Source organism: Micrasema longulum, unplaced genomic scaffold, assembly GCF_059751315.1.
Source record: "Micrasema longulum isolate JH-2025_06_02 unplaced genomic scaffold, ASM5975131v1 h1tg000242l, whole genome shotgun sequence".
In the NCBI taxonomy this organism is placed as follows: domain Eukaryota; kingdom Metazoa; phylum Arthropoda; class Insecta; order Trichoptera; family Brachycentridae; genus Micrasema; species Micrasema longulum.
The window spans coordinates 46490-72331 of record NW_028277447.1 but is presented as its reverse complement, the minus strand read 5'-3'; the positions used below and the strand labels follow the sequence as shown (position 1 = coordinate 72331).

General features: G+C 29.7%; 1 protein-coding gene across 2 annotated transcripts in view; it reads left to right on the top strand.

Moving 5' to 3' along the window:
• Nucleotides 1-6889, top strand: part of LOC148283396 (C2 domain-containing protein 5) — a 47799-nt gene extending 40910 nt beyond the window's left edge. For both annotated transcript variants that reach the window (XM_088223558.1, XM_088223559.1), the window contains 5 exons: nucleotides 169-256; nucleotides 1385-1633; nucleotides 3587-3775; nucleotides 4165-4269; nucleotides 5387-6889. In XM_088223558.1, the coding sequence (XP_088079684.1) occupies nucleotides 169-256; nucleotides 1385-1633; nucleotides 3587-3775; nucleotides 4165-4269; nucleotides 5387-5449 (694 nt within the window). In that variant the 3' untranslated portion in view covers nucleotides 5450-6889. The remainder of the gene's footprint in view (nucleotides 1-168; nucleotides 257-1384; nucleotides 1634-3586; nucleotides 3776-4164; nucleotides 4270-5386) is intronic.
• Nucleotides 6890-25842: the final 18953 nt, after the last annotated feature.

Here is a 25842-nt window from a genome sequence, read left to right as displayed (position 1 = left end):
GTTGATTGAACCAACTGGTCCAAGAAGATGTATCAAATTTGAATAATGTTTAGGCGTTGCCCTGTAGGTGAAATATTTCAGTCAGATGAATCTCACCCGCATCAAAAAAGGTTTCAACTCTTTCACTTCACAAAACTCAACTATATATTTTTGTGTATTTATTTACAGATTACTGCAGAATGTGTATTTTAAGTTAAGAAGAATGGTTCCTTGTGCAATTTGTGACTTGAGATTTCGGCTAGATCTTCCTGAAGCTGTGAGTTTGTATTCCATGCATATTTATTTAATAATTTTAATTTCGTAATTCACTGAAAAAAATGCATAAGAAGTATATTAAAGAAATGGAAAAATTATAGCAAAGTTTAGATCTCAAATAATTGTAAACTATACACTATTAACTATTTTAAAGTACGGTTAGATTCATACAATAACATCATCGTTATAAACATTTCCATATCTGTAGACGGTGGTGCTTAGGACACCAATTGCCTCATATCTCGATAATTTGATATGTGGGACTTCAAGGCGAATCATACGTTACCTGTATGCTAACAATAGATTGTCAAAACATTAAAATAACTAATAACAAACTGCTGATACGGGCGGATATAAAATCGCAGAGAAACAAAGAATTAGTACACAACTTCATGATCCCACCAGGAAGTAAAATGAACCTGACAATAACAATATATAAGTGGTAACATGTTAGTTCCAACAAGTTACAGTCAGTTTATACAAAATGTAGTTCAGTGCTCAGCTCAAATCCTACACAATCCTCAGTTAGTTACTCAAATAAAATGTCTATGGAGTTACTTTCACTGTTAATCTGTTTATTCAACATGTAATAAACACGCATCAAACATCAACATTGTTTTCTTCTGTCCACATCCAACTGGGTAGGAGCTCCCATGCATCCACATGCATCAAATCCTACAGTTCAATTTTTGAGACACAAACTACCATATTATTTTATAATTGGAGTCTATTTCTCTTTTTAGTCTTTATATCCACCATTAAAGAGAATTTTAGTTTACATATGTTACATATACAGTGTGGGCGAATGGCACTAATAATTTCAAAATTTCTTTTGCAAGCTCTGGGTATTCTTTTTTTCTCAATTTATAATAATATGATCTCAAAAGAATGAATTTTAAGTATGCCGTCATTGAAATAAACGCTTTATGAGATAAATTTAAGGTCTTTGGGGTCACTAGATTTTTTTTTATTCGTAAAAGGGTCAAGTATTCAAAAATGTTGAAAAACACTGCATTAGTTATTTAAAACTAATGTAATGGAAATTTAGTGCTTCAAATATTGAAGTTATTACTTGTGTGTATAAGCGATCATAACATATCAACACAAATTTTGCTTTTATACCTTCCAGGATGAAATTCAACTCGTAGTTACAGGAATGGCTGTCGGTTTGGGTGAACCTCCCCGGGATAGCAAAAAGGCTCCCGAAACTCTCCAACCGGCCACAGAAGTTGTGGGGAAGACTGCGGAAATTATCAGTGGAGACCTGAAGAAGACTGACTCTACTGAAATGATATTCACACTGGAAGAGGAACATGTTACAGACCTCAATGGCTCCAAGGGCTCTAACCAAACAGTGCCCACTGGTACATCCGCTAATGTAAGTCAAAATTTCTTCATTTAGTCCGTTTAAATCCCAGTCTATTTTCTCTGGAAATTTCAAAAAAGAGGCTAGCTCTTGCGCTTTGTGTGATACTGCCATACCATATAACTATCGATTGATTTTTTTGGCAGGGGAACCTAAAAAGCATTCTGTTAATATTGGTGTCCCAAAATTCACACAAGAAGTAATATTGTTAGAAAACACGGGTTTTCAATTAAAAATTATTTACTTTTTATTGATTCATTAAGTATACAGAACAGGGTTATGTATGGAATAGCATTTTGGATTAATGGCCTCCAAGGCTTTGCTGGCACATACGCACTCTTTTGTGCATGTCAATTTTGTATAAATTTGGCTGAATTTTATTGATACAGCACTAAATGTCCTCCTTCAAGATGTGGGTGGTCGTGGGCTTGTTGGCATAAACCTTAGACTTCAAAAAACCCCAAAGAAAAAGGTCCAAAGGCGTTAAATCATGATCTAAGCAGCTAATCCTGATCACTAAAATGAGAAATTACACGACCATAAATGTATCATCCAGTAATTGAATTGTTTCTCCGGCTGTATGGCATGTGGTACTGTCTTGTTCACATCCATATCTTGCAATTTAGGCAAAATAAACTAGATTATCATGTAATATCGAGCGCCATTAACTGTTATTGCCTGACCAGCCTCATTTTCAAAGAAATGGTCGGATGATGTATCCAACCCAAAATCTGCACCACATAGCGAATCGTGGATGCATTTGTTTCTCAACAATCACTTGTGGATTTTCTGAACCCCAAATGTGACGATTAACAAAGCCATCAATTTGAAAATGAGCCTCATCGCTGAAAATGATTTTGTATGAAAATTGCAAACTGTTGCTGCCTACCTTCATTATTTTTTTTTAATATTACTCAACAGTAAAAATGTGTTATTCTTTCGTGCAGCTTTCCATTTTTAATAACCCTGAACTGTCAGCTGTAACACTGTCTTTTTTTTCTTGGCGACACTTTACCACACAAATGGGGAAAAATTAGACGCTTGCGTTAATTTTGGGACACCGTTATATTGCTTATAATTTTCTTCTTCTTCTTCACGTGTCATGTCGAGTCCCCCCGACGTTGACGATCCCTTGGGAGAAAGCTTCCCTGTCCTGAGCAGTGCGAAACAGCTCCTCCACTGTTCTAATCCTGGTCCATGCTCGGATGTTTCGAAGCCAGGAAAGCTGTTTATTTCCGACCCCTCTACGTCCCTCGATCTTCCCCTTCATGACAACCTGAAGTATGGCATATTTATCACCTCTCAACACATGACCAAAATATGAAATCTTACTGAGCTTAACAGTGGTGAATAGTTCTCTATTAGTATTGGCTCTACGTAATACTTCATTGTTGGTTATCATATCGGTCCAAGATATTCTTGACATTCTACGGTGGATCCACATTTCAAATGCTTCAAGGCGGTTTATAATATTAACTTTTAGAGTCCACGCCTCTACACCGTACAGAAAGACAGACCATATATAACATTTGACCATTCGTTGTCTCGGCTTAAGGTTTATATTATCGTCACAAAGAAGATTTTTCATTTTGTTAAATCCTGTTTGGGCTGCTTCTATTCTGCATTTTATCAAACAAAAATAACGCTGAGGTATTAAAAAAACTATCATTATTTATAGTAAAAATAGCAATAATTCAAAACTAACCGCTCTTAGTCCATATAACGAATTTATTGCCGAAAAACATTTTGTAAAAAAAAAAACAGGTACGCTATATAATAGTATCACCACCCACATTTCTTTCATTCTTCCCCTAGTCTTTGAGTTGAAACATTCTATGTAAAATTTAAATTTAACTTCAATAACAAAAATGACAAAATCCCTTTTCAAAGAGATTCTCCATCTCTGCCAAAGTGTCATCTAGAAAGATTTGAAGGTCCATTAGAGTCATTGTGTTGTTCTTGCAGAGTGTGCTGAAGTGCTTGAACGGGGGCAGCGCCTGGCAGTCGGGGGTGGACATGACCCCCCTGGCGGGGGTACCGGGAGCACGCGTGCTGCGCTACCTCGGGAACCTGGACTACATCTTCGTGAGGGAGAGCACCAGTGTCCGCGAGCATGGCGGCCTCAGTGGCTTCCTGCACGGGTTCATCACCGAGGTCAGTGGGATTTATTTACATTCTCACCAACGCCCATAGGACTTAAACACAGATGATTCTGTGGCCTTTGTGTAAAACCACATAAGTCAATTTTTGAACTTCTGAATGATTAACGCTTCGGATATTGACAAATTTGCCTCCCAGTACTTGACAAAAACTACTTGTCAATTAACAAATTACAACAGGAATGGAGAATTCCTTAAAGAAGGGGTAATGGAAATCTAGGCATTTACAGGGCTTATGACCTTGTAGTCCTTGTCAATTATTTTACATTATTGCGAACGCATTTTACAATGAGAAATTGTGACGCCATGAGTGTAAAATTTTAGCAGATATTAACAAACTTGTCGTGGTAATTAAATAATTAAAACAATTAATATTTTTTTTAGGTAATGGCAGTAATCCGAGCTCATGTAACAGCTCTCGGTGGCAATGCCATTGTTGCATTTTATATGACGGAACTTATTCTGAGTGATAATCCACACAAAAATCAGGTATGCAATACAAACTGCGTCTCTGTCCCTAATAAATGTATGTACAATGTTATTAATAAATAAATAAATTAGTTTTATCCAATTAGCTTTAAATACATAATAAAGCCTTACAATTTCAAATTTTAATTATTTATTTATTGTATAATATGCACATACGTAATATAAATATTATTTATTTCCAAGGAGTCTTTATGTCACAATAGCATTTATACATAAATATGTCGTGTCATCTGGTTACATTAGTCTTCATCTAACATGGCTTTACTCGTTACACATTATTTTTATTCAATTTCTGTAAAATACATAAATAATTTGAAAGGTTTGAGAGGTTGTAATAGAAGAGTATTCTTGTCTTTTTTTTTACCTTTTATGTCTACATATTTAATTTTTTTTTTACAAGCGACTTTTTCAGTGCACAATACAAAATTTAAAGACATAGACTACACAAACATCACTCTGTCAGATTTAAAATTTACACTAAAAATGCATTATATAACTTAGTAGACATTACAATAATAAATATGTACATCTCCCTTCCCCTCCTTATCCCCTCTTTAAGCATCTGTGTCCTAATCCCGCCCAATTTACAATAACTTACTGTTCTTTGAAAAACAAAAAAAAAAAAATCTTTGATTATTGAAAAATACATACTAGTACATGAAAATAACATTTTTAAATACATAAACTTATATGTATTTATATAATATGTAATATATTTTCTTTATTAACTTTGTATACTTTGTGGAAAGCTGTTATTGGTTTTGAGTTTATACACTATATCTGTTTGTTTACTATAAATATGTATGTAGAACTGTTGGTTTCCCAAATAAAATAAATTAAAATAAAAAAGTATAAGAGCTTGATTATTTTAAGTATGTGTATACATAATACTGTTTATTTTTTTATTATTTCAAATAAACTTATTTCCTGTTTTCAATTATTCTAATCTAATTTATTTTCTGTATTTTTTATTATAATATACACATACTTTTTAAATCAATAAAATCAATCACTTTTTCGAGATATAATTCGAATACTTCATATTTCTGAAAACCTATGTTAATTAATCACCTTTAGTTATTTTCATAATGTATAATAAATATATTTTATTTTTTAGGCACAGTGTCTGGTGAGCGTTGGTGGAGATGTGGTGTTTGTATCGTATTTTCCCACTGAATGAATTCATGTCTCGGTAATGTAAAATGCACTGTTTTACAAATCAATCATAAACCTGGACTACAATTAACGATAAACATCCTTTTTAAAAATCAGGTGTAAAAAAACTTGCCAAATGATGTACAATTTACTATTTCCAATATATAATTAAAGCTCCCTTCAATTACAAAAAAGTTTTAACTGCTATTATTTTTTTCGTGACATTTTGACAATCATTGCAAGTGACAAATTGTGTATATTCATGAAATATTTCTACAGCAATACTATTTTCGACTGTCATTTATTTTTTATTACTTTTGTTTTAGATTAGTTTGTCTGCTTTTTATATTGAATTATTTATTGTTAATAGTATTCATATAAATAATACTAGTTTACATACATAAGATGGTTGCCACATTCATTTTCTGTGATTGCTTTATTCTAGAAATAGATTGAAATACATTAGGGATTTGACATTTTGTTTATTTAATATTATAAGCTATTTTTTAAGTGTACTCACACATAATATATTTGACACACTATCATGACAGTGCAATCTTTATAACTTTAAAAGTAAACAATCTGAATAAAAATGATTTTTCTCTTTTTTTCTGTACTGTATGTTCCTATTTTTGATAGTGAAATAAAAACTGAATTATGTTATATCATTGTATTAACAATAAAATTATTCCTGCTCTTTTTATTTTGCATCTGAATTCGATCTTACAAATAAAAGAAATATGATTACAAAAAAAATAATTCAACTTAGAACTTCTAAAACCTTTTAAGTTTGTCAGTAAAAGTTCTCGGCGAAAGTTTACTGTAATTTATCATAGAAATAAAAGACGAGAGATACTTCAATTTGGAATAACTGGTGATTGGTTTTATCGCTTTTGCGGCATCTGAACCAGTCTCGAAGATCAATGTTTTTTTTTTTTAATTTGTAGACTCTTCTATTATTTCTACAGTAAATTTAGATTTATTACTTTCTACTGTCTACAGTTTTTTTAACTTGTTATTTTTTTGTTACGTTTTTTAGACAATCACAGTGTCAAAATAATATAATACAATCTTTGTTTTAATATATAGATATCCATATTGTATTTTATTAACACTGCCATTTACTGTTTTCCTAGCAATTAAATGAATAAAATAAAGCTCTGAATCATTTTTAATTATTCTTCAAATCATCTAATAAATATGTTATTTTTGTTTCTTTTCTCAATTAAGCTATCAATATCACAAAATAGACAATAAATGTTAAAAATCAATAATTTTAACCTTAAAGTCATTATGTCTCTTTTCTTATACAGCCTTAGCCTCGCTAAAAAGCGATAGTATACATCAAGTTTGTTAGTAAAAATTATTGGTGGAAGGCCATTGTAATTTATTACAGAAATATAGGACAAATTTGTCACCTTTGCGGCATTTTCTGTCATCCTTTTATTTTTAAAAAAAAATAAAATTTAAATACTTCAACGGACGCTATCAATGTATGATAAATTCTTCCACTTGACTGTGAATTGAAAAAATTATTTAAAAAATACAATTTTTAAACTCTAGTCTTATAAAGAGTGTTCGTTCATCATACCACAATCTAGTTTAAAATACAGTAAAACCTCGTTTTTACGTTACTCGATTTTACGTGTTCCCGCTTTTTACACTGAAATATTTAGGTCCCATTTTTTTTCCATACATTCTCATTAAAATATCCCCCCAATTAACGTTTGAGCCGCGCGCCGCCGCGTGAATGGAGAGTAAAATCGAGGTAAATAAAAAAATGTGTAAATTATTGTCTCAAACTAAATTCAAAGTAGGTGCAGTGTAACTGACCATTTTGTTTAAGTGTCTAATTATGACATTTTACTAAATAGTGAAATGCGGTTGACGCATGTTTAGAAAGAATAGAGTCTTTACATCAATAAATTACGATGCAGAAAGTTTATAAATTTGGCAATAGAAATATTATTTGAAGTTATAATCATAATATGAAAATAAGATACTTTAAACAGTTATTATAAAGTGTGAAACAGTTTTGCTGCGATGTAAATGACAGCTTAAATTTTGTGGTGCCATACTAAAAAATGTGATACCATATAAATAAAATTTCCCAATATTTAGGGAAAAAATCTTTGTATGCATTTTATGCAAATTCAAATGTTTATTTTCGTGTTTTTAAGGTTGAGTACCTACATAAAATTATTTAAACTTGTTTTTTTCAATTCAATAAAAAGAACACATTGTAGAATTGCTTGAAAAAATACACAATATTTGAACTAAATCATTGGTAAATATGAATAATCCCCACTTATGACAGTTCTTACAATTTTTCTGCAGTATATTTAGTACAGTCTTGAACAATAATTATATTTTTATGTAATTTATTTTTTTCCGCACATTTTAAATTTCCTCATTTCAGAGTTTTCCTCAGTTTTACACTTTTTTTGTTGCTCCTTTGAAAAACGTAAAACAGGGGCTTTACTGTACTGTACTGCTTTTATCCCTTTTTAGAATAAGAAAACATATTAGCTTTACTTTATTATATGCAAAATGCTTTACATATCCTGTTGATTAAGTTAAATTGTTTACATATCAAACATTTGCTTGGAATGCTGAACAATCTTTACAAATAAAACAATTTCCTTCATCTTTTTGAACAGCACTATATACAAATGGAAAATGGCTGTTTAATTTACTATTCCTAATTTAGCATGTAAATTTGCGTGTTGTGCAGTGAATTTGCCTAATCTAGTCTTAACACATTTACAACAAAAATATCTGCAAGGTATAGTGTGTATACTAAGAATAAGTTAATGTTTTTCTTTATTGTGTTTTGTGTGTTCAATATTTAATACAAATATACATACTTGATGTGTTATAATGATGTGTTCAAGTTTTCTTACGTAAATGTGGTGGGTCATTCCATTTTTTCTTTTTCTAACCTATTATCTTTCTGTTTTTTTTTCTGTGCTTAGGAACTTTGTAAAAAAAATCATTTGTATTTGCATCAAATGACTTTTTTCACTGTCTCCTTTAATTACACATTTGAGTAAGAATTAGTATTGAATTTTACTTTTTTTTTACATACAATTAGAATACAGAAATCAAAGGACTCAAACTTTAATTGATAATCATGCCTTTTACTTCTTCAATACATTTTTTTCGGTATTTCTTCGCTCAAGTTTTAGTATTAAAAAATATCTTTACCTGTCAAAGACAGAACTTATCATTTGCTATTCATCTAAATGACATTAAATGGTCATTTTATATGGATCACAATAATCCAATATTTTCAGTAATTTTGCAAATTATAAATTTTAATTAAATGTTGATAAAATTTAAGATATATCCTACAGGTGATACACAGAGATGCAACTTTTCATACTATCCTAAAAAAAATTAGAAAAATTGTCATTTTTTGTTGTTCAAATAACTGGCGATAATCAAAAATCACCCAGTACCTACTTTCAATATTTTATTCAAATTATTCTAAAACGCGATTGAGTATTATTAATGATTTTGTATTTTTACACATCATAATATTTTAATTAATTAAAACATTAACAGGGTTCTGCAGCTTGACATGTTAGCCTAGAAAAATATAATACTTAAGGTAATATGTACTTATGTTTTTCTTTCTTTATAATATTTGTTATAGAGACTTTCGCAATGGAATGTCCCTGGTGCTCTTATTAAAATTACAAACTGCCCATTTTAAAAATGTGTATTTAAAAAAATGTTTGTTAAGATTTATATGTACTTTATAGCAAATGTGTACTTGATTTATAATAAAATATACCTACATATAATAAAGTAAGCTTAATCTCTCTCTTAAGATATTTTTATCTTAAGTAGGTACTTAATTTCAATTTATGGTCATTGCTTTTTCTACCTGATAAACGAGAAATTTGTAATAATTTATACTTATATTTTATTATTCAATATTTAATCTAATTTTAATTAATATTAAGTAATTGAACTCTGATATAATATCATCCAAACTTATTAACACATTGTCGTCATTCCTAACACTTTTTTCTTATAGGATCCACTCATATGGACATAACTTTCTTATTTTTTTGGAATATTTCACTTCCGATTGGACACATTTTGGTCGCTGACCGTTTTGTACTACTACTTTATAATTATTTCCATTTCACACGGGATATAACTGTCTTTTCACTACCGATGTCTTTACACTGACGGTTTAGCCGTCATTTCCTAAATGAAAGACATGATTTTGACGGCAACGCCCAGCATAAACGTGAATGTATTAAAACTTTGTATTGTCTTCAATAGGGAAATATCACATACTGTGAATACCGATAAAAGTATATGAAATGAATTTAAAATAATCAATTGTATTTTCAAAATCAATATGCATACTGTGAAAAAATGTTTTCATACATAATTGTAAAATAGAAATTTAATAAAAATACATTGCTAGAAAAACACAGCATGTTTGGCCTTGGCAGTTGTGACGTCAAGATTCATGACAATGTTTTTAACAAATTTTAATGGGCAGGATCAAATAAACATGAATTATGATGTATTAGGGACGTGGCCAATGGAATGACCGTTTTTGCGGGAATTTAATAAAAATATTTTTTATGCTACTAATAATTAGTAAAAAAATATTTCTTTTACTGGACATTATTTCATAGACCTTTAGTACTTAAAAAATGTAAAAAATGGTATTTCCCTATTGTGACAATAAAGATAAAGTTTTTCAATGAAATTTCTGTCACATAGTTCATTAATGTGTATGTTTTTTAAAAATGCCCAAACATTCTAGGGATTAAAAAAAAAAGTGCTTGTTAAAGCCTTAAAACATCAATGAAAAAGGCTTTCTTTTACAACAAAAAATATGTATTTTAACCGTGTTTAAATTGTAAAGAATCTCTTTTTCAAAAAGTACCTAATCCACATGTTTCTTCTTCTTTCAATAACAACAACACATCGAGTTACTACCTCTGTAATGGAGTCATTTGATCGTGTTTTTGGGAGGGGAGTTCATTTTACGTTAAAAATGTATTGTTTTTAATTTAAACTACGGTCCCGTTTAACAGAATTTGATGGGACCAATGAGGCTTCGATTAAACGAAAATTAGGTTAAACTGGAAAATATGCACATAGTGAAAATGTGCAGCGTAAAATGAATAAAAATATGATATTTCTAAAAACATAGAACATTCCTGCTTGATGAAAAACAAAACTAAATCGAGGAAGTAAAAAATTGTGATATTTTCTTTTGCTTTATATGAGACGAACATTTCTTAGCAGCTCGATCTCTAAGGCGTTTAATGAGAAGCAGCTCTGCAGCTACGAGTTCTCGCGTGGCGCCGGTCGAATGTTTGTGTACAGTCCATGTACCCGCAACGCGTACTATATGAAAGCAGTATAAAATATGGTAATACAAAAAGTATTTCGGTGATTCCGTTGATCCAGAAATTCGGTTAAACGGGACTGTCAATCAATGCATAAATTCATGGTCCTGATACAGGAAATGCCAAGCAAATCAGAAACAGCGTCAGAAACATTAGGAATTTGTATCTACCTAAAATATAAATGTAATAAACAAATCAATGAAACTGAACTCCGACAATTTAAACAGTTTTAAGTTTATAAATTTTATATTTGAAGAACTAACATTGTGGTTATTCATTATAATAAAATTATTAAAATAATTTTATTTTTAGCCACTTTTTTTTTCTACTGACCGGTTTCAAAGCTATACAAGCTTCTTTATCAAGGTATACTTAACTAATGAATTTTATTCTATTTTATTTTATCAGTATTTTGCTGCGTATGGAATTAATAAATCAAGTCTTTGTCTTGCCAAGTCTCTTTGAAACCGGTCGGCAGAAAAAAAAATAAGTGGTCAAAAACAAAGTTGTTTTTATTTATGTTACTTTTAAGTTTGTTTAATTTCATCTGTTAACATGTATAATTTATAAAATTCTAGTCAATTTTTCCTATTTACTTACAAATTTCATTTGTGTATTTTAAATATTTAAGAATCGATGATAAATTAAAAATTGAAAAAAATGTGCCCGGGAATATTTATAAAATTCATACCCATTCACTTTTATTAACCTGAGATTTGTGTACCTAATCTATTGTGGTTATTCTTTGATTTATATTGTTGATCATTTAACATTGAATAGATAATTTAAAATGTTAATATCTTTATTTTGGACTGCGTTTAATTTTACAATGAAAGCACCCACACCTTTTCCGAAACTTTTCATAAAGACTTGTGTCTTTTTTCAGTTTCACATATTCACTGACAATTTTTTAAAACTAATGCAGCAAAAATTTTATATTTCTTTACAATAAAACCGGGAAAATAACAAAACATAGAAACTTTATTATCTTTCATTGTACCACTCACTGCAGTATTGTCAATTTGCAATCAATCAAATACACACGGTCAGTACAATCGCTTTATTCTAATTTCCCAGCATGACAGTGAAGGAATTGTGAACATTTCTTAACTTCTTCAAACTTTATTGTAATGGAATGAATTGCAGACTAATCCCAATAAATTAAGGATTACTTAAAACAAACGTATTTCAATTTTGAATATATTTTTTGTATCTTTAATCTGTTGAACATAACAAAAAAAATAAAGAGAAAAAATTATAAAATATGTAAGTAGGTACTTAATTTTATTTTTATTATACTCAAGTACATAAATAAAATGGGCATGAAATTTCATGTCTATTGTTTCACAAAAATCAAAAGAATAATATAAATAAAAATATATATGTCATCGTTGCATCGCAATATCAGCTGTTAACTGAACATTCTTTTATAAAAGTATTTTTCATTTCTCATTAAGATTACACAATTTTGTCTCAACAAAATATACTTGAATATTTAGGCAATTTTTTTTTTCAATAAAAAAGCATATTTTCAACAAATCAAATTTGACAATGTATTTTAATGGAAATTTTGAGAAGTGAATATAGGCATTTACAAGGATTATGTGCTAGCCAACTTGAGGGTTAAAGCCGGTTCTTGTCTACAAAGATTTGGACATGCCTACTGAAAAATGAAAAAAAACAAAACTTGTTCTTGACTGCTTAAGGTTGTATTGTATTTTGAAAATACGCTCCTCAAAAGATGATGTATTTCATAATTTTTAAATCTAATTCATCCTTACATGTAATGAGGTATGTATAAACTGTTTAATAAATAATTAGTGTATGCAATGAATTTTACAAGAGAAATATGAAATATTATAGTGAATTATACAATGTTTTGAAATATGCATTTTTATTTTAAAACCCCCTTATTTATAGGAATTTAATTTCTCTCTGCAAAATTAAATTAATTTTCTTTATTACCATGTTCTTAAATTTATTTTTATTTATTTATATAGTCACATAAAATGATACATGTTTTTTTTTCTATTACAATCTCCTTTTAAATATTTCATTAATGTTACAGCTGTAACTTTCCAAAAAAGAGACTAGCTCTTGCGCTCGGAGATTGACTTACACTGTTATAGTTAGTAATTTGAAGTTATATTATTTCAAATATACATTTTTTAAAAAGTATGTGAAATAAAAAGAAAAACTGAAAAAATAATACAGTAATACTAATTAAAAGAGAATGCTCTTGGATTTAAAAAAAATCTTTAAATTTATTTAGTGATATATCAGTTTTAACAGTTTTTCGGTTTATTATTATTTTATTTTCTTTATTTGGAGACAATTAGACGTCGATCGTCGTAGTTGGGAAAAGAGATCTTTGCCAGGAGTTATATTCTATTGTCTAAAGAAAAATTTGAATTTTAGGTACGAAAATGTGTAGGTATATATAATGACAGAAATAGTGTAGGTATATATAAGGTAGGTAGGCATATATATAGTGTAGGTATATATAAGGACAGACGTGTGAAAGACATTGACAGAAAGAACAAAATTAGGTAATTTCTGCATTATAAACTAAAAAGTTTTTTGCAAATACAATAAAAAATAATTATAAGACATAACCTAAAATAATAATCTGCAATATCGAAGCATTTAATGTTTTATTTCCAAGCCTGCTTTTTAGTTTTTTGTCACCATAAGCAGCAGCTGGAAACGCTCGCTCAGGTTCTACACTGGTTGAAGTAATAGACAATAGACATTTATATGCTAAATCTAAATTATATCCACCAACTCCTCAATTTGAAAATAGGTTTTTTTTTCGTCCAATGCTATTCAGCAAACCTGGGCCCTGATTACAATGGGAAGTTAACAGAGTTATCTTCGACTGTAAATAAAGAAAAACTGATATTTGTGTACGAAAATAAGTTTATTTGCATGAATATTTAAAGCATGTTCATTTAGAGGAAAAAATTGTATGCATATTCTGCTTTTCATACAGAAAACTTAATTTTACTTTGTAGATAAAATTGAAGATAAATGTTAACTTCCCATCGTAATCGGGGCCCTGTTTCATTTTGTACTTCAGGAGAATCTGGTAATTCCATACGCTTATCAACTTCTAGCTGAAACTTTTCCTTCAGTGTCAATTGGTGTTGGGGGTATGATGCAATGGTTCATCATCTGTTTGGGATCCTGATCCTGTTTGTTCTTCCTTTTCCGTTTCATTGTTATTTTGACTATTATTTAATCTATTAAGAATACTCTTTATTTGCTTCCTAATTAAAGCCAAACAATACAACTTTGTGGATTTTCTTTATCTTTATTTAACACTACTTCTGGACAGTCTTAAGTTTTCTAAATTGTCATCATCGCTGTCGTCCATATAGCTAGCAGTCACAGTTTCATTTATAGTATCCTCGTAATAAAGTGCCCTTTATTCAATCTACATAAGGTCATTGTCAAGGCACAATGGAATGCAAACAAGACCTCAGTATGTATATTTTTCGGGTGATCACGTGTGAGTTGAAATTTTTATCACAATATTTGTACAAATCATCCGGCTGAATCATTTTGGTGAATGTCGCAGTGTGTAAAGTGGCCACTTAAATCATCCAATGATGGGTCATAAGCCCTGTAAATGCCTAGACTTCCATATTCCCTTCTCTAAATTTTTTCCTTCTCTGTTTCAACAAATTTAGATACATATTGAACATCTTTACAACTAAAGATATCACAAAAAAATATTTTTTAAAAAGTTGGAAAAGTTTCTTACATTTAAAAAATACATAAATAAAACGCTTTCAAGAATAAAGGAAGTGGCAAATCTAGGACTTAGGAAGATATGGTCGTCAACGTCACACGTTACGCAGCCGATGTAACCATAGTGACAAAATCAGTAGAAATATTAACAACGCAGTTTACAATTTATTAGAATAAATTGTCTTGTAGTATCATCATGATTTTTAACCTTGTGGTCGACAGATTGAAACCACAACCTTTATACAACAGTTGAAACAAATAACATACTCGCATGTACGTTCATTAATTCTTGAACATTAAAATGTTTGCAAGATTAAAAATGTACCTGAATATATTGATTTCAAGTAAATTATGATTTTTAAATACCTACTGAAATATTGTTACAATAGGTACCTAACTATTTATATAGATGTAGATACTTAATATTTTTTGAAATTACATTATTCATTCTGTAGCTATACGGTGCACAATTTATAAAATTTGGTATGTGCAAATAATTTACTTTTAATATACAATCATTGTCATATCAATACATAGACATGCCTTAAGCCTTAAAAAATTATAAAACTCATGTCCAAAGCGTATTTAGTCGTTCTTCAGCCGTCTGAAAATGCCTACACATGTACAAGTCATGAAAACGTGCAAAAACCTATCGGGTAAATGTAAAAAAAAGGATTGTGTAATTTTTCATCGGTAAATATTTGTTTGTAGTTATTAAAACAATTAATATTCAAATATAAATATTATTTTTTTATAAACGTCAAACTACGCCTAGCGGCGCAATTGCGAAGCTCTTCCTAGTCACCGTGATGCACTGATAGTATTATAAACGTGAGTTAATAATTATTGTCTTTTCGTTCCTAAAAATTCAGTGAAAAGAAATAAATGGGTTGAAATTACTAGGAATTTAAGGAATGAACCTGATTGGGATTCCCAAAAACGAATGTTGATTGTTAACGTTAAAATGCAGACTTTTTATTGTACCGAAAATGAGAGTATCCTTCAATTTTTGGAGCATATGCATGCTCGTTGATTGTAGCCCCGGCATAAAAAAAAACAGTAAGTACCAACTTTGTAAGTATGTGTACATTTTCATATCACTACTTTTAAAATATTTTACTCCATAGGGCATGTCTATGTATTATATGTTAATGGCTACAATATTTTGAATTAGTCCGAATGTTTGTCGACAAAATACTTTCTTAAGATTTGAGGCGTTGCCTTGTATGTAAAATAATTGAATCAGATGATTCTCTTTACAACAATAAAAGTTTCAACTCTTTAACTGTACTAAAATAAACAGATATGGATGTTCAAACAAAACAGAAAATAGTGAATAACATTCATTGTGTAACACATAGCATGTAAAGTGGCCACCTAAACCAGCCGATGTCCATTGCTGTATAACAGGGTGTTCATTAAACCCTGTCACATCCGAAACCACGATGATCAGTATGACCAAGAAGGCATTTAAAAATAAAAAAAAATTTTTGGAACGAATAAAATAAAAAAATAACAAAAAAAAGCAAATAGTTGCTTACGTCTGCAGGGGAGAAACGAGAGGGGAGGGGGGGAGTCTGATACACCGACAACCGAGCTCCCCTCACTTTTCCCCTGCAGAAGCATGCAACCATTTGTTTTTTTAAATATTTTATTTTTAAAATTTTTCTTTGTTTTAAATATGCTAATATGTCTTCTTGTCCATACTGATCATCGCGGTTTCGGATGTGACAGGGTTTAAAGAACAACCTGTATAACTAGAGTAAGCATAAGCGTTTGAAATATGGTCCCTCAACCTGCGGCAATTGGCATATGTTTGATAGAACGGACTTTAGTCTTTTGCGAGCATTCCTCGGCTACGTTTGAACTTTTGTGTCTCCTCGAAATGACTAAAATGCCTACATGTGCGCTAAGACACTGCACAAATCGTTCTGGAAAAGTCAGAAAAAGCAATGGTATAACCTTTCACCGATAATTAATGTTTTCATCTTAATCAATATTTGTTCAAAATATATATTTTATTGTTAAAAAACGTTTTATTATTATGTTACCAGTAGGTACTAATGTCCCAATGATTTCGCCAGTTACCCTTCCCACAAGTGTATTTTTCCGTAAACATATGCGGAAGGAAGCAACATACTGAATAAAACTCACAGTAGACCGATATAAACAGTCCGTGCTTTTTACTGTACAACGTTTTTTGCTTGCCAAAGTCGATGTGATATGCGGTAATGACACTTGCATCCTTCGCTGGTCATTCCTTTCCTTTGGGGACGACTTTTTAGCTTGAATTTGTATGGAATGTTTATTTATTTATTTAACACTTTATATACATATACAATTTAAATACACATAAGGGCGGGCATATTGCCTTAAGGCAATTTCTTCCTACCTACCCAAAATTACAAATACATGGACATATTGCTACTTAAGATTTTATAAAAAATTAAAAACAAAGATTAACAAAATAAAACAATTAACACTATACTGTGAAGAGAAGAGAGGGGATAGAAAAGAAAGAAGAGGGATAAATGAACAACAGATATATATACTCTAAGGGAACAACTTAATTATTTAGATAGTGACATTTCAATCTCGACTTAAATGTAAATAAAGAAGAGGCGTCTTTAACCTTAGTGGGTGGATTATTCCACAATTGAGCAGCTACTACTGTGAAAGAGGAGGCAAGAAAATTAAAGCGATGAAAGGGTATTAAAAGGGTTCTCTCGTTACTAGAACGAAGAGATAGCTCGTGTTGGAGTGTGATGGAGGTTGGAAAAGCTCTCTCAGATAAACATTGTTGCTTCTATATTTTATATCTCAATGCCAATGATAGGTCAAAGGCCCTGTAAATGCCTAGACTTCCATATTCCCTTATCTGGAACGTTCTCCATCTCTGTTCTTATTTGATAATTTAAATGATATGTTTGTTGTTAAATTTGCTTGAAATACCTACTATGTATCTATTAAAATCTCTATATTTATTTTTTGTGAGCTTGTATTGTGTAAAAGGCAATAATTCTAGCCAAAAAAATAAAAAATTTATTTTAATACAATAAACGAACGAGCGTTCAGCGCGCCAGAATTTTGGCGGCGAAAACAAATACCTCACGACTGGAATGCCTCTCTTCATTCGGAACAATTCTCTATATTTGTAGGTATAATTATTTTTGTTATCCCGATTGACGCATGCGCACTTTCTTCCATTTTCCCGCCGAATGATAATTCTATTTCTCAAAAGTAAACTGTTCATAGTTTTCTTGTCAGTTTGCCGCGCGCAGTCGGGCTTTCTACATGTAAATGATCGCATGAGACATTTTCCAAGATTTTCAAGTTTTACGATACCGAAAAAGGAAAGAAATTCAAGAAATATAGTATTTACGCTTATTCTATATTATTCGATATTATATTATATTATACATAATGTGAACGATTTGAGGCGTATTATAAGTGATTTTTATAAACATTTAAAAGATAAACGGTTTGATTATTTGAAGTTTCCAATATGCGGTACAAAAGAAGTTTGGTGCTAGGATCATCTTTGGTGGCATCAATTTTCTTCATTGCCGTGTTGATTTTCTACTTGAGCTTGGGTAAGTAAATTGAACATAATTTAAATCAATTGTAATCTGTGTATTTTGAATATATTACTCGTGAAATCAAGTTTATTTGAATAGTTGGTATTATGTCGATTCTGAATACTGTTTTGTAATAAATTACAAAAGACAAATATATTTACTGCATTTTAAAGCATATATAACCGTTGAAAAATAATGTGTTTTCAAAAATCTTGTGGGTAGGTATTATTTACGTTCATGCATCATTTAATTTATATATTTTTTTTTAATATTTGAAGTATTGATTTAATAATGGAAATATTTTCATATTTCGGGGTCTATAACACGTTTCTACACTACTAATAAATCAGACTTCTCGTATATAAGAAAACTTTTATTTATTTTTTAAAGTCACTTTAACTTCACCCTCCAAGCAAAAGAGCTAGTCTCTTTTTTGTTACAGTTTTAACATTAACTATTAAAATTACAAAAGTAGATTATAAAAGAAATAAATATTTTTTTTGCTCAATAGTTTTTTTTTTTACTATTGAATCGCAGCATTGCTGATAATTTTTTTTACCCATGAATTTGAAATTGTTCGTCTGATAAAAATTACCCGTATATTTTTTTATCTATGTTCTTTATGCGTTATAGTAATGTTCAAAGTGTAAATGAGGGTACTATTTGCAAACCCGGCAAAATCCATCTTTCTTTATTTTGACTAAATCACAAAAAACTGATACAATACTTAACATCAACTTTTTTTTTAAACTTCATTTTTTTAATGATAATCACTAAATATTTTATACGTAAGCAGTGATGACATAAGCATGATTATGTCAAGAAACCGTAGTAATATAATAAATTTAATTTTATACATTCCAACTTTACAATACTCAGGTAGAGGTTGCCATGTTTGCAACAAACCCGATTATTTAAAAGTCAAGTTCTTACTAATGAAGCCGTATTTTTAACTGACAATGTTTTAATTATTGTAAAAAAATGTATTCTGAATCAGTTTCAATTAATATCTCACTTTTTTATATTTTGGATTTTGCTGGGTTTGCAAGTAGTATCCTCAAATGCGTCTTCTAATATTGTAAAACGTCTCTACCTAAATGAGGTTTTTGGCAAAAACTCTTAAGAAATTTATTTATTTGGTTTACAAACAATGAAAAATAATATTCTATTTTCAAAATATTCTAATAAAAAACGTACTACATATTTTTCGTTAATTACATGTGATCAGTAATAAAATATACATATTGAAATAAAATTAATAATACAAATTATTAACGACGTAATAACTTATACTTAGATGTAATAATTAAAACTACTTGGTACACTTCCACTTATTTTTTCGACGAATTAGTGCTTTCACCCTTTATCTTTAGACTGGTAAACATTTTACAGTGTAAGGATAATTTATATATGTAAAGATAAGTTATTACATCATTATAATGGAATTCCATCAAGAATTGTCAGTAAATAATTTAAATCAAACAAATGATTGAAATTAAAATCAAGTAATTGTAAAAATTAATTCATTACCGTATTATAAATACATTTTATTTAATCATGAAAACATTATTAACATACACATTTAAATAAAATTAGCAAGATACATGATCAAAATTAAATTATTTAAAAAAAATAGTCTTTAACATAAAACTAATAAAAACAATAAATAAAATACTAGTATAATATGCATCGAAATAAAATTATCAAATTAAATTATTGTAAAAATGAATATATTGATACAAAAACGCATCTTGTATACACTCCTAAAACCTAAACAATTCAGTGTCAAAAATGTAAATCTACGTTTTCAATGCTGTTGTATAATCTGCACATTCTTGATATTGGATTGAAGAAGGACACATTATTCTTAAACGAATCTATGTTTAATATGTTTATGATAATGTTTTTGGGTTCCTTAAAGCGTGATCATTAAGAACACTATTTTTTATAATACTCGAACAGCTTGAACTATAATATTTTGTAAAATATGAAGTAATTAAAAAATACTTAAAATGTTTTTTCACGATTAAAAGTATGTTAATTTGATCATCAGTATCATTAAAATAACAACGTGTCTCATTAATGTTTAACCCAAAACAAATATAACACAACAATAACAAAAATACAACACCTTTATTTCCCGCTCAGTGTATTTTTTGGTGGGTAGCAATAAATAATGTGTCTCATTCGTGTTTAACACAATACTATGACGCAGTAACAAACATACAACATTTTTGTTTCCCGTTCAACGTATTTTTGTTAAATTAATAGATAGTTAACTACCATATCGAGATTCATTAGTTTACAATTTATAGTTGATGTCGTAGTCTGTTAAAAAGTTAGAAAATCATAATATATGATTAAGCCATTTTAAAACACCGTTTTTTCAAAATTGCGCCATATTTTTTTAGTTAATCAACATTAGATAAAAACAGTATTTTTTCCAAGTATTTCTTTTTAAAAATATATTTAAATGTTTTAATTGTTACATGCATAGAATTAAGAATAGTCCAGAAACCGCATACGCACATCAAACCAAAGGTGACTAAACTACTCATAAATTAGTAGGTTTACGTTTTGACCCATTAGTTTCTTTGTAGACGTCGCTCAGTACGCAACTCCTGATTTAAATTCAACTATGCCGTGTTGTGTCTTTTTAAAATGTAAAAAATACTGCTAGGATCATAAAGAAACAGTATGCAATCACATTTCATGTGTAATTAGCAAATGAATGTGTATGTAAAAAATGCATTACTTAAAAATTGAATTATTTTTCCATCAGTCAGATTGTTGAAGAAACTAAATAAACATTTCGTTAGTGTTGCCAGGGTAGTAAATTTTTTTACCCTACTTTGCTCATCTAATGAGAGAACTAATTTGAAATCAGGTTGTGGTCCTGTGGCTAGTGTCTCGGACTCACGGACCAAAGGTCCGTGGCTCGAATCCCACTCTACCCCAACTCGATTCCATTTTCTAATAGTGAGTTATTTACAACTCGTTGAAAATGGCCCTAAAAATGAAATATTTGGGTAAATCATAAGAACACATATATTTCTTAAAAAAAAAAAAAAAATTAATGGAAATTGGATCTCGGATCAAACAACTCTATCGCAGACATTTGACCAACATTATCTTTAAAACATCAAATATTATTTAACATGACAAAAATATCCGTTTTATGTAAAATAAAATTTGTTTTATATTTTAAGTTTAAAGTTCATTAATTCAATTACTCCAATTAAATGACCCTTTACTTATCTACTCTGTTGTGTTAATCAATATTTCCACGTGCACAATAAAATTTTAGAGAAATTAACAGATTGCTTTTTTTTACCTTACATTTGTGTTATAATTATAGTTTTTCCCGTCGTGCAACATTACGCGGCGGCATCACGAATGCGCGCGGCAAAAGTGAGGCATAGTAGGGGAATTATTAAACACAGTCCGATGTATTCAAATATGATTCTACGCTCCTTCTGGACTATTCTTAATTTTATGGTTACATGTTTTAAAATCTTTTATTGAACGCATAATTTAACCTAGAATTTAAGTAAAATACCATAAAATTTGAGTGATTTAAATAACTTTTTAGCAAAATTAATAATGTTAGCAAATACGCATTTTAGATTCTAATTTTTTATTTTTGTAAGTAGTAACTAATATTTAATTGGGCCTTACTTATAAGCCTGGTATAAAGTTACGCCTAGGCATAGTGGTAAAAAAAGGATGGGAATACCGTCCTTATTCTACGGAGTCTACAACTATACCAAGGCGTAACTTTGTGCTAAGTCTATGAGTAAGGCCCAATTTAATTATTTTTATTTTATGTCTTGAGGAAGGAACAGTAATGTTTTAAAACTAGTCAACAAATAAAAATATGTCTACATATAATGATTTTAAGCAAAGTTGAAATTTATTTATATTTTTACTCGTATTAATTTTTCTAAGCCAAAATTTAGGAATTTTTGCTTGTTTTAAAATACCATAGATAACAATATTTTTATATCGTTTATTTAAAAAAAAAAATTTCGTTAAAAATATATCATAATTTTGAGAACCAAAATGAATTTTGGTCTTACTAACTACGAGTATGTTTTCACATATTACACCACAGGAATAGCAGTGGCACTAATCAAAAAACTTATTTTAATTACTTGGAATGTAAGGCGATCAGTCTCACGCTTCAATATTGCAGTGTAAAATCACTTTTAAAACCAATATTCATGTCCACACTGCCAGGAATCGAACCTAGGACGCCAGCAAGGTGGCGAACGCGCAAAACCACAACATTATGAGATGGGATTATTTCTACTGCAATTCCTTTTCTAGAATTTTTAGCCGTGAGTACCGATCGAGTGGAAAACACCCATCCGAGGGTCTGGTTTTATTTCACACATAACTGTATTCATCTGCCCGGATACAGAATTAATTTAAGCAAGGTCGTTAATTTGGAATTGTGAATACTAATGATTTTGGTAGCAAATTAATGAAGTTAATGCTTATTATTTCATCATAATGGTACACCAGTTTTCAAATTCAACCTCTTTTAGTATTTTTCAGTCAGTGACATTTCAGCAACCCGCTTTCAGTTTCAGGAAACTTTTTCTGTGTATTCAAATTTCAGTCTGTAGCTACCTCTGAAAAGTTTTCGATCTCTTGACAAAAAACTTTAATTTCTTTTGTACTGGAGTGTTGGTTAACAAACAAGACTATCCGGTAAGTTTGCAAGTAGGAAATGCGAAACGGATATTCTGATTTTATTATCTTACAGTGGTTAAAAAGTAATTTGTCTTTTTTTAAAAACGAAGCAGAATTCCAAAGCCTTAGGTTCTTGAAAAAATTACATTTCAATTCGTGGGTAATTGCCTTTCGTGATAAGACGTGATGCTACGCAGATAAAAGTCGTAATATCTGATATAAAGTGCTTTAATTATCCTGTAAGTGTGAAAAACATATCCTTTGTTTCCTTTAGTAGATCAACCACAACGTATCTTGTCACATAATAGTAGAATGATCAGTCTTACGCTTCAGGTGCTAGTCCAGGGCCCCGATTACAATAGAAAGTTAACATTTATCTTAAATTTTATTTACAAAGTAAAATTAAGTTTTTGTACGAAAAGCAGAATATGTATATTTTTTTCTTCTGAACATGTTAAATTATAGGTTACTGATGAAGATATTTTAAATGTTCATGCAAATATACTAATTTTCTTACAAAAATATTGTTTTTTCTTAATAAACAGTCGAAGATAACTCTGTTAACTTCCCATTGTAATCGGAGCCCAGGGACTATACAACGAAAGCTCCCCCCCCCCCCCCTTTTCCCGAAACTGTTTATAAAGACTTGTATCGTTTTTTTAGTTTTGCATATTTTTTTTAAAAATAAATATTGGCGTTTTTATGACTTATCCAAATATTCCATTTTTTAGCGTCATTTTTAACAAGTTGTAAATAACTCACTATTAGAAAATGGGAATCAAGTTGGGGTAGAGGGGGATTCGAACCACGGATATTTGAGCCGTGAGTCCGAGACACTAGCCATGGGACCACAACGTGACTAAAAATCGCTATCAAGCAGAAATTTAATATTTATTTTTTTCTCCGCAGAACTCACAATATTTATTATTTGCTTAGAACACACAAACAAACGCACTATCGATCTAAGTGTCAAATTGTATTTTTAAAATTATAACAGGAAAAGGCGTGAAGTTGCTGGAATATCCGAGTAGTGATGACGACACATTTCATTATATTATCATCACAAAGCTCCTAGTAAACAAATGAGTTGTAAAACTTTGTTAACAGAGTTACCAAAAGGCAAAGTTATCTTGAAACATTGCCTCTAGCTGTTTTCAAATCGTGTCAATGTTTATTTCTCAAAATGGAAATTACAATATAATCTGATTCGACACTTAATTGATCGAATTCGAAGTACCAGAATTTATAATAATTGAGTTTTCCCTTCGTGAAAGGATTCAATTGCGACGCCAAAATTACTTTATTTTATTAATCCTGTAAAAAATTTATTTTATTTATTTATTCATATTTTCCTCTCACAAACTTTAGTTAAAAATAAAAATAATGTGAGCTCATTGGGGTTTCCTGTGCCGAGGACACTTAACAATATACTTTTTTAAAATTACATTTGAGAATAAACAAAGATAACAACTTAAAAACGAAGATAATTAGCAAATATTAAAAAAGTTTTAAAAACAAGGTATTTATGTACATCTATATTATTTATATTACAAAACACACACTGAAAATAACAAAAACCTAACATAAGCTGTACACTTGTGGAGCAGTTGGTTTAATATTGGTATGGGCGAATGAGACAATCCATTTTACTTCTATCTAGCTCCACTATCTTATATCTCCATTTTATAGCCTTTTTAAACATTTTCTCGTTACTAATTGTTTTAATTGATAGTGGAAGTAGGTTATAGATTTTAATTTAATAGTACTCAAAAATTAATTGATTCATCATAATCTTAAAAACCAATATGATTTATTTATTTACTTGTGAGTTGTTTATAACACATTTTTTTAAGCATAAGTCCCAACTCAATTTGACTAAAAGCCTTGTGTTGAGTTGGGACGAGTAATTAACTGACACAAACATACGAGTATATCACCACAAATATTATATTCGATCAGAAACATAATAATAATTACTAAATAAAAAATATTTGGCACATCAATATGGTAAACAGCTAACTCAAACATTCGGAAAATCATCAAGGAGTTTTCTACTTAAATACCTCCCACTAAGGAAAATCCAGTCTTTAACAGAATATGACAAAACAATTAATATAATTATATTAATATTTACTATTATATTTTACATAAAAAAACAATACTAATAAGAATATGACAGAATAATTAAGGGGTTAAATGAAATAAAAAAGACAATTTTCAATTCAATTTATTTATTCATATACAGGGTCAAAGCACCAATGAATGACCGTTTAAGGTTCAGCTTGTAGTGAAATCCACATTAAAGGTATAAATTTCATTATTTAAGCTTACAAAATAAAAGAAAACAAAAAACAGATTAAGTAATTTTACTTTTTTATTAAAATACGAGTATTACAATTATAATTAATATATTTTTTTTTAAATAGCAGAATCACCAGTGAATGACCACTACTACCCTAGTAAAAATAATACTCAGATTTAGTTACATCATAACATATTAAAACACTCTAACACATTAGAATATGGATATATTCAAAGAATTGCATAAGAAATAGCATCAAATAAAACACTTACCACTCCTTTCCTTACAAAAACCACTATCAATCTCAGAACAATAACGGGAAGACGCACTATTACTTTTTGACAACTCACTGTTCAAAACTGATAGATTTGTTTCCTACCAAAAGATGTGTCGGCCTCCTGCTTTTGTCATAGTTTCTAGTGTTAAAAGTTTTTTGACTAGACACATGTAGCAATTCTTATTATATTGTGTTTTATTAACCAATGGTCATTTCATTTACTGGGGGGTGGTCTTTAATGGTGCTTTGACCCTATGTTGATTTCATATATTTTTATCGGTATTCGTAGGACCCTATTAACATAGACGATATTTTTTTACAAAATGAAATACCTTAATTCATACACATAGAAATAATTAAATTAATTAGGTAAAATTAGGTTTATATAAAAAAACACATTAGTATACATACTATCCAGAGAAT